Source organism: Lutjanus erythropterus, chromosome 20 (genome assembly GCF_056507025.1).
Source record: "Lutjanus erythropterus isolate fLutEry1 chromosome 20, fLutEry1.hap2, whole genome shotgun sequence".
In the NCBI taxonomy this organism is placed as follows: Eukaryota; Metazoa; Chordata; class Actinopteri; order Lutjaniformes; family Lutjanidae; genus Lutjanus; species Lutjanus erythropterus.
In genome coordinates, this window is record NC_139336.1 from 2,714,409 (window position 1) to 2,729,254 (window position 14,846).

General features: G+C 38.1%; 1 protein-coding gene across 2 annotated transcripts in view; it reads right to left on the minus strand.

Moving 5' to 3' along the window:
• LOC146308005 (ras-specific guanine nucleotide-releasing factor RalGPS1-like) overlaps window positions 1-14,846 on the minus strand; it is a 148,021-nt gene that overhangs the window by 110,521 nt on the left and 22,654 nt on the right. For both annotated transcript variants that reach the window (XM_084746034.1, XM_084746033.1), the window contains exons 2-6: window positions 12,332-12,471; window positions 7,471-7,575; window positions 6,521-6,571; window positions 3,536-3,619; window positions 1,532-1,621 (exon numbers count right to left, since the gene is read on the minus strand). In XM_084746034.1, the coding sequence (XP_084602160.1) occupies window positions 1,532-1,621; window positions 3,536-3,619; window positions 6,521-6,571; window positions 7,471-7,575; window positions 12,332-12,388 (387 nt within the window). In that variant the 5' untranslated portion in view covers window positions 12,389-12,471. The remainder of the gene's footprint in view (window positions 1-1,531; window positions 1,622-3,535; window positions 3,620-6,520; window positions 6,572-7,470; window positions 7,576-12,331; window positions 12,472-14,846) is intronic.

Consider the following 14,846-nt stretch of genomic DNA (forward strand, 5'->3'; position numbering starts at 1 on the left):
AACAAGGGAATTTCCCTGGTGTGTGATCAATAAAGTTTATCTTTTATTATCATAAAAATAAACAATTTTACACAGTGGAGTGCTTAGGATGATTTAAAGGGACAGTTCACCTCAAAATCAAAAATATATATTTCTCCCCGGGCCTGTAGCACTGTTTTTTCCATCTTCTTTTTCTTTCTTTTATGTGAGCTGCAGAGTTTTAGAGATATTGGCCATAGAGATGTCTGCCTTCTCTCCAGTTGAATAAATGGCACTGGGCTTATAGTGCTTAAAGCACCAAAAAATTACATTTGAAAAATTCCAAACCAGTGTCTTTTTCCAAATGTCGTGATGTTACTCAAGGTTCATGTTGGAACCACTTTTCTTCTAGTGAAAAGAAAGTAGTTCTGGTAGATTCTGGTAGAAAGAAAGTAGTTCCTACATCAAACTGCTCAAAACCAGGTCTGGATTATGATTTCTGAAAAGAGACATTGCTGTTGAGTTTTTCAAAAGTATTTTGGGTGCTTTGAGCACAACAGGACAACTGCTATCTAGCTCCATTATATTGGAGAGAAGACAGACATCTCTACAGCTGATATCTCCAAAACTCCGCAACTCACACCAAAACAGTATAGATAGATAAAGAGCACAACAGGCCAGAGAAAAAATCAAAATGTATTTTTGGTTTTGGGGTGAACTGTCCCTTTAAGGTGTCTTACAGCCTGAGAGGAGACGTTGTAAAGTTGAAGCCAAGTTGAAACTCTAATCCATAATTGCAGAGTGACTCTCTATGGTGAAACATTCCATTTGCAAACAGTTACAGTCAGGTGTAGAGAACGTGTTTCAGTAGTTTTGTTTCAGTAGAACCGGCGGTTCCACGTTTCCTTTCCATCCCACATGCTGACCTCCGGGAAAACTCCTCCTGCTACTATTCCCCGATCGGACCACAAGAGGAGAAACACCGTTTTGTTCCTGCCATAAGTGTTTCTGCTTTCTCCATCACCCCTCATATAGTATCATAAAGTACCTGGACGGCTCCTGTAGGCTGCAGCCTCACAGACTAGATTAGATTCTGTGTGGAAATTGTTTTTATGAGCAGCTGGCAGCCAGCCATGAAATAAATATCTACAGTAAAACAGTAACTGTTCAACAGCTGCTGAATACGTAACCATGTCTGATGATGGATCCTCTTACTGCACTTAAAAATGCTTACCAAACATCACACTGAGCTCTTCCTACTGTAACAACAATCACAATTAGCAGCATGTTTTAGTCCTGTTTCAGTGTTACAATAGAAAAGAAATATTTTAAGAACACCTTACCACTTGTTTAACTACTGAAGGACCCCTGGACAGATGATCAATTAAATCAGCTTAATATTGGAGGATGTTTCTAATAGCAATGGCAATGCTCAACAACCTTAACCTAACTAATGAATCTTTAGTAGTTAGGATAACACATGTCAGAGAATAATGTTCTTTACTGATAAATATATCAATATTTCTCATGTTGTTCAAAGACTTGAAGCATTCATTCAGTAATCTGAACTCACCTTCGCTATTTTGACAAAATGGCTCAGGATTTCTGCTCGGATTTTCAGCGTCTGGGCAGTTAAGATTTCTCTCACCAGCCAAAAGCTCACCTGAAACATAAGGACAGAAAATAAAATGTATTAAAAAAACATAAATAACAGTAACGCCGTTGATTTAGAATTGCAGTTTGTTTTTTGTTTTTTTAAAAAAAAGAGAACTTGTGTGAGATATAAATTTTAAAAAAAATGTTAGCAGCAGTGGCTGAGAAATCTTGACCCAAGTATGTGACATTAAAATCATCAGTCACAGACCCCTCAGTCAACTAACATTCTTCAAGTCCAACAGCTGACTTTGTTTTGGGTTTGTTTGTTTGTGTGATTTTTTTGTGTGTGAGCGCTCCTCGCCTTTTCTGAGTGAAATCATTCCACTAAGTAAAGTCATCCTCTCTGCTGCCACAGGTAGGACTACAGACAGCTGGGGACTTGGACACAGTCTACACACGAGTCTGAAGTCCTGAACAGACAGGCCTTCCTGGTCAGACTCAGTGTTAACTTTATCTCCTGCCTTCTGCTTCGAAGTCAGGAATTTGTAGCTCAAAGAAGACTTAATATATCTGCCTTTAGTCTGATATCTTGTTGCAGTGAAAAATGTTGTTGCACATTTCTGATCCACAGTTACCTTAGTTAGCACAAATTAACTTGGCTTGATTACTACATTATGTGAAGACTGCTGTCAACCTGAACGTCCCCCTAAACTCCCTTCAAAATTTGGTAGATCAATAAAGCGCTGCTTGATGGTCAACATGAAAAAAGGCAAGTGCTGCTACATAAAATCTGTGTTCATGTTATACTGATAAATAATTCATAAGTAAGGAAATTTGATGCAATAAATAAGTTAATAAATAAATAAATAATTTAATATAAGGTTAAAATTTTCTGTGTTAAAATCTGTTGTGTAACAGGTAAAAAAAAAATAACGCTCTAGCTCATCGTTTATATTGTATGTTTTTCGTCAGGATCTAATGTTACCAACAAGGTATTTAATGAACTTGTAAAATGTTTTTCTCATTTTGTGTTTGCTTTCATTATCATGTCATGTGCCTTGTAACTCAGATATTTTCAGATATTTTGTACTGTGTTTATTTGTGAGGCGTGATGGCATGAAGGTGAGGATGCAGCAGAGAAATAAGATGTGCCTGAGCAACCAAACCCCATCTCAAAGAACCGACCTGTGTCTGCGTTGTTGTGAAGAGAACTACATGAATAGTCAAATATTCGGATTGATCAGACAAATCAGATTCAACCAACAAAAGTCTGATATATAGTCAGGCAGTCAGACACAGCCCTGCTGAACAGGCTGAGTAGACTAATGAACAGATTAGGGCTGGATTCAATGTTCGACTAGTTGAGTATTTGTTCATTGGGGAGGTATTGGATTTTCTTGCTTTCTTCTCAAAATTAGCGATTCCCAGGTCAGGGCTTTTAATATCCGCACACCCACCCAACATATTATGACAGCTGATCTGCACTGCCCAACTGTGAAAAGTATGCATTCATCAACATGCAGAACTCATCCAAACCTGCAACCCACAAAATGATGCATTACAGTAGTACATATATCAGAAGTGAATGCCTGATCCTGCAGTCACAACCTTTGTTCCATTTGATTCAGGTCTAACAGAGTCAGGGTGCTGCTGTTGTGCATTCTGGCTCAATGGAAAAGCTCCACTAAATGGAACGGGACCCAGATTAGTATCACTAGTGATTCATATTAATATGGATGCAGAGAAAAACTTCTATTTGTTCAATAAAGTGGAAGGATTTCACAATAGTAAAATGTTTAGCAACAGTAATATTTGTTCAAGGGTCTGTAGACAGTGTATAGTATTTCACTTACCTTTATTAAAAGCATTTAAGTCACACAGCATGCATAACTGATATAAGTCATTTGTTAAGTGTAATTATCAGAGAAGTAGAAGTGATTAAACAATGAAATGTTGGATTTAGTAATGCTATAAAACATACCTGGTTGAACCTGCGTGTGAATGCGACCACATTGGGAGCCAAACTGTGTTTCTCTTTCCCGTTCCATCCACAGCTGGCCAGCTCCTGCAAAATAAAATTTTAAAAAATCACATTAACCAACAGACTGAGGGGGTCTGTAACCACCGCCACCACCACCACGAGTGTGGTGATGAGACTACAAATAAACAGAGAAGGAGTCCACTGAGTTTTACCAAAATGATGACCAATGACATTACCACATTTATGGAGTGGAGCTGACAACAGTTGATCCTTTGTGCTGATATGAAACACCCTCAGATTAGATCATATTCATGAAAAATCATTATATATTGTCAGTGTTTCCCCACAGAGCTGCTGCTTTGTTAAGGTGGGAAAGAATGCAACTACACCTCCCCTGAGGGAACTCTAGTGAGCCATCAGGAAACTCACTGCCAGACCTACAGTACGGTGTTAACCCACTGCATTTACTGTGTTCTAGTGAAGGAGAAAGGTCTAGCTGCTCCCTCTGTCAGTTTTAGATAACTGAAAAACAAGTCAAAACAAAAGTCTACGGCCACTATATCTGAAATCTGGAGCTTAGCTCACCTGTCCATATCCATTAAAATCAGACCTCAATACAATCCAATTGCTTTTCTAAGCTACATGTAGAGTATTTCTTCCAGTGATGAACTGAGCAGCTGCTTTAAGGGGCTTAAGTTTGTCTCAGATTGTTAACATCAAGTGTTTGACAACATTATGGAAAGGATCCATACAGACAGAAACATATTTTAAGAAATGTTTTTGTTTGCTTTTTTTTTTACAAGAAACATCTGTTTCATTGCTCTCACCAAACCAACCAGTATACCTTTGCAAAACCGTAATTGACAAAAAATTGTCCTCTTCGTTCAAACTCAACAGAAACAAACATTGTGCCTGTCTTTTCATCGTTTCATTAATCTCCAGTTTTGGTTTGGTGGAAATAAGCCCTGAATTCATGCCGTTAGATGTCTAACTAACTAACTCTGTGGATGGATGGTTGGTTGAAACTCTTATCACAGAGCCAAACCGCTAGCGTGGCTAAACATGGGTGTAGACAGAACGTGACAGGGCAGGCCCTTGGTGTGACGGTGGTCTTCCCTCAGAGACATAAAATAGGGGTGAACGACTGAATAAAAACAACAAGGATCATCAGCTATCAATCCACCACTGGAAATTCCCTTCCCATTTATTTTGAGCCAATTCAAAGTACAATTATTTTTCTATTCGTTCTAGGATTTTATCCAGTGTATGATGAGCCTGAATAGCAAAAGAACATCCCACCCTAACAGGAAAACCCCAGAAATCCAAATGTCACTATAAACAAGATTAATGTCTTTTGGACTATGTTGGACACAAGTTCCTACCATGACCTTTGATTGAAGCAATTTTCTGATAATTCTGAGATGGAACATAAACATTACAACTTCCTACAGACAGTGACAACTTAAAGAAAAAGGTGTATTTCCACCATGAACCTCCAGAGGGCTCTACAACGAAGTAAAAATTAAAAGGTTAGTATGTTGAGTCTAAAGCCAGAGTTTTTAATGCCACAAAGGTGTTTCTCTTTTAACCTGGTTAGATCACCATGGTAACTGATCCTCAACTCAACCTGGTCAGGAGTAGGTTATGGTCGGTAAGTGTCCGATTAATCAGCTGTAAAAAGCATCGCTCTTTAACTAATTCTTGACAATGATCTTCATGAACAACACAGATTCTCTGCAGAGGGAAGACGTTATGGGCTGTGGGTTCAGCCATGTGAATATTACATATATCCTGTTTATAGTTCAACTATCTGCTACTTGGAAACACGCAGTACCTCAAACTGAAAATCTACACATCAGAGTTTGTTTTAAGACTTCATTAATATTAGGACTCTTTAAGATGAAATAATCAACACCTGGAACGTACACATCCAGATAACCAGATCTATTTCTGTATAGATCAATTTCTAGATAGACAGATTAATTTGCAGATAGAGAGATACAGATACAGATTTTTAGACAGATTGATTCCTAGATAGTTAGATACAGAGAGAGAGACTGTGATGTTTTATTTTTCTCATGTATGAAATCTGTCACAGAGTAAGGTCTTTTCTGGTCTTCACACTTGTGTGCGTTGATGAACCTTATATTTCACATGCTATGACACAAACCAGTCGTAGTCAGAGTGTGTTGAGATGACCTGGACTGGATTAAGTGTTGGACACACTAAACAGCACGCTCACCACTGACAGACACGGTCATTCTGAGACAGAAAATAGGAAAAATAAAGTTCATGGCAGGGCAGCTGTAATTGTAGACATTTGGAAAATGAAAAGACTTGAGACCATGTTGGATGAGTGAACTATAACATACACCACGTGCTTATGAGAGCCTCTTTTTGAGTTAATTTCTAATCGTCAGTCTCTAATGTCTCTACCATGTCTGCCTGGTTCTCCTCCCTGCATACAGTGTGTGTAGAGCCTCTGGAGAGAGGAAATCCTTCAGGGCAGAGCAGTGACTGGAATTCCAGTGACTAACAGAGGGTAAAGCAGGATTTCCAGTGGACCCAGTTCAGCCACTAAGGCCAGTCTGGGTTCAGCTGAGTGGCAACAGCTGGGAAGGCCATCATGGCAGCATTAGTAAAAAGCAAAAAGGGTGCTGGAATCATTTTGTGGGGAGGGGGAGATCTCTGAGGGGTTCCCTATGAAACTGATTCTCTTGAGGAGTGACGAACATCAAACCAGGTATATGTTTGAAATAGGTCAGCAAGAGCACAATATTCCTGTTCTCTGGAGTTCTCTCTCAAGAGTTCTTACTGCCTGAAGACAACATTCAACACAGACACTACAAACAGAATGACTAAGAAGTGAGACAAACTACCAGAACCCCTAATAAAGTCATTTAAAGGGTTACAACACAGCTGGAAAGCTTTAAGTAGAAATGATCCTCAGAAGGACAACCACTTGTCAACATGAGTCTCTCTTACCTCTGGCTGTATTGCTTTGAAGACTGGTGCATCCATCAGGGTGATTTGGCTCTGAGATAGCAAGAAAGAAATCCACATTATCTTTCAATATGCAGGCGGTTAAGCAACAGTAGCTCAAAATAATACATTTTTAAATTAATTTAACCTAACCCCTTTTTTGCTGATCTGAAAAATGAGCTGATCTGTGACTCAAAACCGTGATATGATCTGAACTGTGAGTTTTATGATTCATTGCACCTCTATTTTAAAATGTCCCCTCAGAGACCCATAGTGGGAGTCAGACATTAACTGTATGTTTTCCTGAAAGGTAAATGACTGGAGACGCTCCAGTTACTGGTCAACATGGTTCAAATTACAGGGGAGCTTTTCTTAGAAAAAACTATATGAAATTAAATTCTTGCAGGCTGGATCCAAGCCATATTTGGAGGTGGTTTGAAATTTGACTCAAGTCAGATTTCTAAAGATGCATCTCAGTGCAGACACTCTGACTGCTAAAATCAGATTTCAAAGTGTCCACAGTCCATGGACAGATGCTGAAATAAATTGTCTGCTGGCACTTTGCGGCAAAGCTTCTGTACATCATGATTGTTTGGGGGTATCCCCAGCATATGTAGTTACTGATGCATAGATTGTTACCACAGCAACCCATAGAGATATGTAGGAGATGGATGTCTGACTGAACATACATATCCAATCTGATTATATAGATACAGTTTACTGTATATATACAGATAGACAGACAGACAGATTGGTGTATACACACACTTTTTACCCAAATCCAATCTGATCACTTGCAAAAGACAATGCATCCAGTCTGTCTTTAAGATCTGATTTAAGAAACAAATCTGATTTGCCTGCAGTCTGAACTAAGCTGATACTATGCTTGGGTCTTTCAGGTCAGATCTAATCTATATGCTGCACGAAAACGGTGACATTTGAGGTGTACTCACAGCAAACTCCTCTGGAGTCACCTTCAGCACATCAAAGACGACTGCATCGTAGCTCTTGGCGTAGTCCACGCAAGGTCCATCCAGAGAATCAGAGCTGCTGCTGGCCTGAGGGACACACACATTCAGGTCAGATCTGTCGTAGTAAGTGCTCTATAACTATGTAACCAGCTGCTGGGACCACAAGAAGAACCAGTCATTAAACTGTGTACTGTCTTAAGACAGTTGGCAAAATGTAGTGAGTCACAAGTCACCTTAATGAATTATTTATTCAGATTCCTAAATTCTCTTTATCTTGGTGCAATGGAGTCACAGAATGTTTTTTACCCTGCTAACGCCAGGTCTTAAATGGAAAGTTCAACCCAATATCAAAAATACATATTTCTCTCCTGGCCTGCAGTGCTCTTTATCCATCTAGATAGTTTTGGTGTGAGCTGCAGAGTTTTGGAGATATCAGTCGTAGAGATGTCTGCCTTCTCTCCAATATAATGGGACTAGATGGCACTCAACTTGTGGTGCTCAAAACACCAAAAAAATACAGCTGAAAAATTCAAAACCAGTGTCTCTTTCCAAAAATCAGAACCCAGTTGCTCAAGATAATCAACAGGCCTTTTTGTGAGCAGTTTCATGTAGGAACTACACCCACCCCATTATACTGGAGAGAAGGCAGACATCTCTACAGCTGAGATCTGCAAAACACTGCAACTCACACCAAAAAAATCTAGATGGATAAAGAGCACCACAGGTAAGAGGAAAATATGTTATTGTTTTGAATTGGAAAGGTCTAGAAGCCCTTGTCATATCAGATGGCTGAAAGATGTTTCATTTAAATACACCCCGCAGGGAAGGAAATCCAAATTCTACAGGTTGTGGGGATCTTTATTACATTATGTTTATAACTTGAACGATATAAAGGACTGGAGGGACCAATTTTAGAACATACATTACAGGATTATTACAGTCCTTTTTGTCTGCAATATGATTTTACATGTAGGTGAAGCTCTTTTTGCAGAAGGTGTACTGTGTAATGTTCGTCCACTTTGTCTTGAAATGTCTTTTTCTCTCTTGTAACAATAAGAGGATGTCAGGGTTGTCTGTGGGTTGGGAAGGATTGGTGAACAGTCCCTTTAAAAGGAAAAAGTCACCACTTTTCATGTGGATATCCAGTCAGTGTTAATGGTAAATGTAGTTAATTGAAGCAATGAATTCCTCAGTGCTGCTATATTGATTGATGAAAGTGGAGTTCTTCTGCTACAAAATCTGTTCTTCCTGCATCCAGAGAAGAACAGCTTGCAGTCCAAGGTGACATGTACATGAAGTAGTATGTCCCATTTGTATGCATACTGCATGCAGCAGTACATACTAAAAGAAAGAGAGAAAAAGTAGGTGATTTGGAATGCAGGGTGTGGTTTAATCATTGAAGTAAGAGCTACAGGCTGGGGTGGTGATACACAGCAACATGGGCATCAGAAGCTCACATGCAATGCATCCTGGGACATGTATGGTGCTTTTTCACTGGCGCTTTTGGCCGCAATGAGACAAACTGTGCCACACTGATTTGCATTACCATTTTTATGATGCTGAGCTGCTCTGAACCACGCCCAAGATGGACCTACTCTGGAGTGGGGCCAAAAAAAAGCCTGACCCACCTCCAGGCAAGCTGTCTGCAGCCAACCCATGACCACCCTCTTTTCTCCCCCTCGAACAAGCGAGTGTTGTTACACTGTGCAGAAGAGCAGAGAGAAAGACATACTTTTGTAGCCTATAACAGAATCTTTACATTTTGAAATTTAGTTTCTCTCCTGTGTTGATGTTTGAACTTTCAGGTATCTGCTTTATTTTACTGTTTCATACCTGCTTTCAGCTGTGTCAGAGTCATTTCCTGTTTGTGCTGCATCATAATAAAAGTGTTTAAATAACAAAACAACACAGGACTTTTATTCAAGGAAATAATGTGTTTATCCCAGAGACGTGTATATGAATGGTTTATCCACCCTTTACAGCAGCACGACTCAAGCACGTCTTCAGTTAAAAGACAAACCTTCAAGTTGGTAGCCCTGTTGTAATGGAAATGCAAACCTCAACCATGCTGAGCTGACGAGCTGAGTCAAACTGAGTCGAGCCAGGCCAGCTCTGTGAATGGAAAAGGACCAGTAGGCACTGCTTGTATGACTCAACAAGCAGAGAACTCAGCTGTATTTATTGCTTCAACTGACTACATTTACCACCAACGCTGACTGGACATCCACAAAAAAAAGTGGCAAATTTTCCCTTTAACACTATGGAACAATGATCTGATATGTGGGTCCCCATTTTGTTTGTTCTCATGCATATGAACAAAGACGTGTGCATTTGAGTGACACAATACACAAACCAGCTAATGATTTCAACAGTGACAGTGAGATGTCAAGAAACACACTATTTTAAAGAAAAAATCAGCTTTGTAAATGTTGTATGAGGAAAGAAATGCGAGACACATTGTGATCTGCTGAGAAACACTGAAGGTAAAGACTCCACAAGCATCTTTAATAAGTCATATACAGACATCAGAGGACAATGACAGGAATAAAGACAAAGATTTTAATGTGTGTATGCCACAACAGCCGAGACTTAAAAAATAAAATGACTTACATAATGTGATTCACTTGGTTATTATAGTGAATCAAGGATTCCGCCAAGTAAAAACAGATGCTTTGTTCCTGGCATATTACCCATTTCAAATTACGATAATATGGCATAAATGCCTCTGATGTTTCCCCTAGCCTGTTTATTTAGCAGTGATTCAGTCTGCTTTGAAAGTTGACTTTTTATCCTTCCTGGGTTAATATGAGGCTCAACTCTGGCATTTTAATCAACACAACCAAATGGAAAGGACTTTTTCGAAAATATGACTTGGAAAAAGAGAACAATAGGCATTTATGGGACGGCTGTGGCTCACGAGGTAGAGCACGCCGACCGCTAAGCTCTGGGTTGGCGGTACGGCCCCCGCCTCCTCCCGTCCACATGTCCAAGTGTCCTTGGCCAAGACACTGAACCCTGAGTTGCTCCCGATGGACGGGCCAGCACCTTGCACGGCTGCTCTCTCACTGTGTGTGTATGTGTGTGTGAATGGGTGAATAAGAGGCCAATTGTGTAGTGCTTTGTCCACTAAAGTAGAGAACTATATAAGAGCAGTCTACTTACCATTTGCAAGAAGACAAACGTATGAGTAGTTAAGTTATTTTTAGATGCTTTGGAAAGAGACTTAATGTGCAAATGATCCACAAGTGGAGAAAACAGATTTTTTTTGTCGTTATAAGTACAGAACTAGCTGGACAGAGAAGCTGATCCATCCATCCAACCCTGATTAATATTAATTGACCACTCAGCCAATAATCAGTACAAATAATGATTCCAGTGAATTCTGGAAAAAAAATCATACTGAACCATAGCTGAGTATAGGTCACAAAAATGATTATAACTCTGATAAAGTATGATAAAGTGATGTCTTGTTTTCTGAACTAAGACTGCTCTAGCTGTTTCTATTATTTGCCTATTCTATATTCATCCACTTAGTCATTATATCCACATTACTGATGATTATTTTTCAAAAATCCTACCATGTTAATTACTATTTTGTGACAGCACCCATCATCATCCCTACAATACAGCTGCAATACATATATATGTAGAGAGAGGAATTTATTCAAAAATATTGATATTTATTGAAATTGATATTTTTAACAGTCTGTTATTTTAGAGACAATGTACATATCAGGATATATATTGTGTATTGCAGGAGAAATAGACAGGACATGAACTGACCCACTAACTGATTTCAAAATAGTTTTCTGAGGGGTATTGAGAATGTAAATATAAATCAACTACATTTATCACACAGTCATACACAGTACAACATATACAGTGAAATGAGTTCACCTGAACCATCCTAATTATTAGGGGCAGTGGGCAGCCACTGTGCAACACCAGGAGACCAACTGCAGTTTGAAGTCAGTGCCTTTGGTCAGGGGCACTGACAGCAGAAATTAACCTATCAATTTCTAGACAGATGGATTTCTAGATAGATAGATTGATTTCTATATTTTTCAAATTTTTAGATAGACAGCACAATTTCTGGATAGATTTCTAGGGAGACAGATTTCTAAATGGACTGTTGTTTAGATACATATTTCGATTTCTTGATAGATTTCTCAATACAGATGGATTTCTCATAGATAGATCAATTTATATATAGATTTCTTGATCAATATCTATATAGATATTGAGCTTGACAGATCAATTTCTACATAGACTTCTACAGACAGATTGATTTTTAGATAGATGGATTTCTGAAAAGATAGTTCTATTTCTAGATAGATTGATTTCTATATCGAGTTTCTAGATACACAGATTGATTAGATTGATAGATTTTTAGATAGATCGATTTCTGGATACATGTCTAGACAGACAGATTTCTAAACAGATGGATTCTGAGATAAGATTGATTTCTAGATAGATTTCCAGATACAGATGGACTTCTAGTTTGATCAATTTATATATAGATCTCTAGATAGATCGATTTCTATACAGGTTCTGAGGTTGACAGATCAATTTCTAGATACATTTCTAAACACAAAGACAGATTGATTTGATGATTTCTATACAATTTTTATATAGATATTCAGATAGATTTCTAGATACATTGATTGATTTCTGTATAGATTTTCAGATAGAGCTTTCTATTCATATGAGCTGTTAAACATTTCTAATATTTACATTGAACCAGCATGAAACTGCATGATGGACCGCTGCTTGTCTTTACAGATTCTCTGAGGCCAAACAAAACTAAAAGCTTGCACTGATCACTCTAAGAGCATGTTCTTACCTCTGAGGTGACTGAGTTGATGCTGGTGCCATCCGAGAGTCCGTTCCTGCGATACATGCTCACAGAGGGACTGGTGGGATGCACACGTCAGGGCAACAGAGGCCTTCAGCTGGGGGACACACATAACCTCTCATCCATGCCTGGAGACAGAGGACACAAGTCTTTAACATATTTAAGATCTTTAACCCGCATTTAGTTTTACAGAATATTTTTTCTCATAATTTGCTTCAAAGATTGAAAAACATGATTTCCACACTGACAGTTATTATGAATGATTTTTTTCTGTATGTGCATCACCGTGACATCAGTTAGAGAAAGCTAGATACGCATTGTTTTATACACACATGCACATATTTCAGCATGGCTAATACATTTAGAAGCAGGACACCAAACTAGGGACAGTACAAAGTTACTGCATAGAGCTGCAACAATGAATCTATTATAAATCAACTATTTAATTAATTGGCAACTATTTTGATTAACATGATTGACTTGTTTTTTTTTTTATTTCAGCTTCTTAAATGTGGATATTTTCTGGTTTCTTTTTCTCTGACAGTAAACTGAATATCTTTGGGACAAAACAAGACCTGAGAACTGAGGACGTCATCTTGGACTTTCTGAAATACTGATCAACATTTTTCACCATTTTATGAAATTTTATGGACCAAACAACTAACTGATTAATAGAGAATTGATAAACAGACTAATCAACAAGGAAAATAATGGTTAGTTGCAGTCCTATCACTACATCAAGAAAGTAACTGACAAATACAATTCTCCTTGAAAAATGACTTATATGACTGGTCAGTTAATTGACTGCTCATGTTAGTAGTGATGATGATTCTACTGAAATTTGGAAAAAATATATATTAACAACCATAGTGAACTATAGCTGACAATCGTTACAGTGGTATTTGTAGAAGTGGGGAACACATTTAACCCTCCAGCTCTGATGATAAAAAAAACAAAAAAAAAAACATACTTAACTGTTTGTAAGTCATTTACTGTGTTCTAAATAAATAGATCAATAGATAAATTAGTGGAGTGCAGATCTCCACAAGGGAGTAGATGATGAAGCACATTTGCAACAATAAATCCAAACTTCTCCATTTAAACATCGTCATTTATTTAGAAGATCTACAAGATTGTGTTATTTATTGAGGAGGCATTATTTAGAAGATTTTATTTATTTAGAAGATTTTGTTATTCATTTAGAAGTGCCATTTATTCAGGAGATTGTGTTAATTATTTAGAAGATTTTGCAATTTGTTAAAAAAAAAAAAAAAAACATTGTTTGTTTAGAACATTTGGAATTAACTTGGAATATTACAAGCAACCAGGTGTCTTTGCAACAACACAGTTAAATAGATATAAAATCTACATTTTTGGATAAATTAACAAAAGCTGAAATCCTAAATAATTGACACTTGATGTTGCGTGTTCACAGGTCCCAGTGTGAGCTCAGTCTATTCAAAAGCTTCACATTTTCTCACAGAGCTGATTAGATCAGTCCTATTTAATTCTAATGAGTAACCACTGTCATGTTCAAATTTCATGAAAATCAGTTCTGAATTAAGTGAGTTATAGATGCATAGCAGAGATGGTGGCTACGTGAACAAAACAGGGATTTATTCATCTTGTATGGTGTCAAACTTTAGTGGATCATAACTTATCAGGTACAGAATTAATCTGCAGATGCTTTGGTGTCAGATGAAAGGAAACTTTTCTATAGATACCAGTTTTTAAGTCATGACAAAGGCAAAAATGTGGCCTGCAACAGACGAGTTAAGCCTGGTTTTTAGCCTATAGTTGCTGATGACTTGCAGCTCCTACCAGCTGGTTAAGAAGAGTGAGGAGTCAGCTGACACTATAAAAAAAACAGGAGATAAAATAGACTTTTAAGGTTTTTCAAAAGTTTTAAATCACTGCAAACACAAGAGGTTCTTCAGTACACAGTGATGAATTTGCACAAAAAATATTAGGCAGATAGTTCCAGTAGAATGAGATTAACTGCAGACAAACTTCAGCCACAGTGGTCACTCACACACACAGGATGTATTGCACGTGCCACTTCATTTGTCATACAGCTCTGTGACATTTGGGATTAATAAATCAAATTTCTGTTGTTATACTGTTATAGTTGTCACATTTTAGGAGGAAGTGCCTGTCCTGACCCGACCTGATGTGCAGTGACCACTGACCACAGAGTCTTTCCTCCGCTGGTAGCCAGGACCTTGTGTCATCCTCTCTCTCTGGCTCGACTGTGGTCACCGAGTCTGGATTCGGTCAGGATCTGTCTCTGCTTTGTATCTCTGACAGTGAAGATACTCTGCCAGTTTGTATTCAGGCTTTAGGTCCAGACAGCAATTAGGTCTGTTTTGAGTTTTAGTCTAATGTTCCAGAATGGCATCTTTTGTTAATTTAATAATTTGTTTACTCTGATTGGCGCTTGGAAAGCAGTGTTGGTCTGAGGTTAAACAGAACATTTCAGATGTAACCAAATTGATTTTTTTTT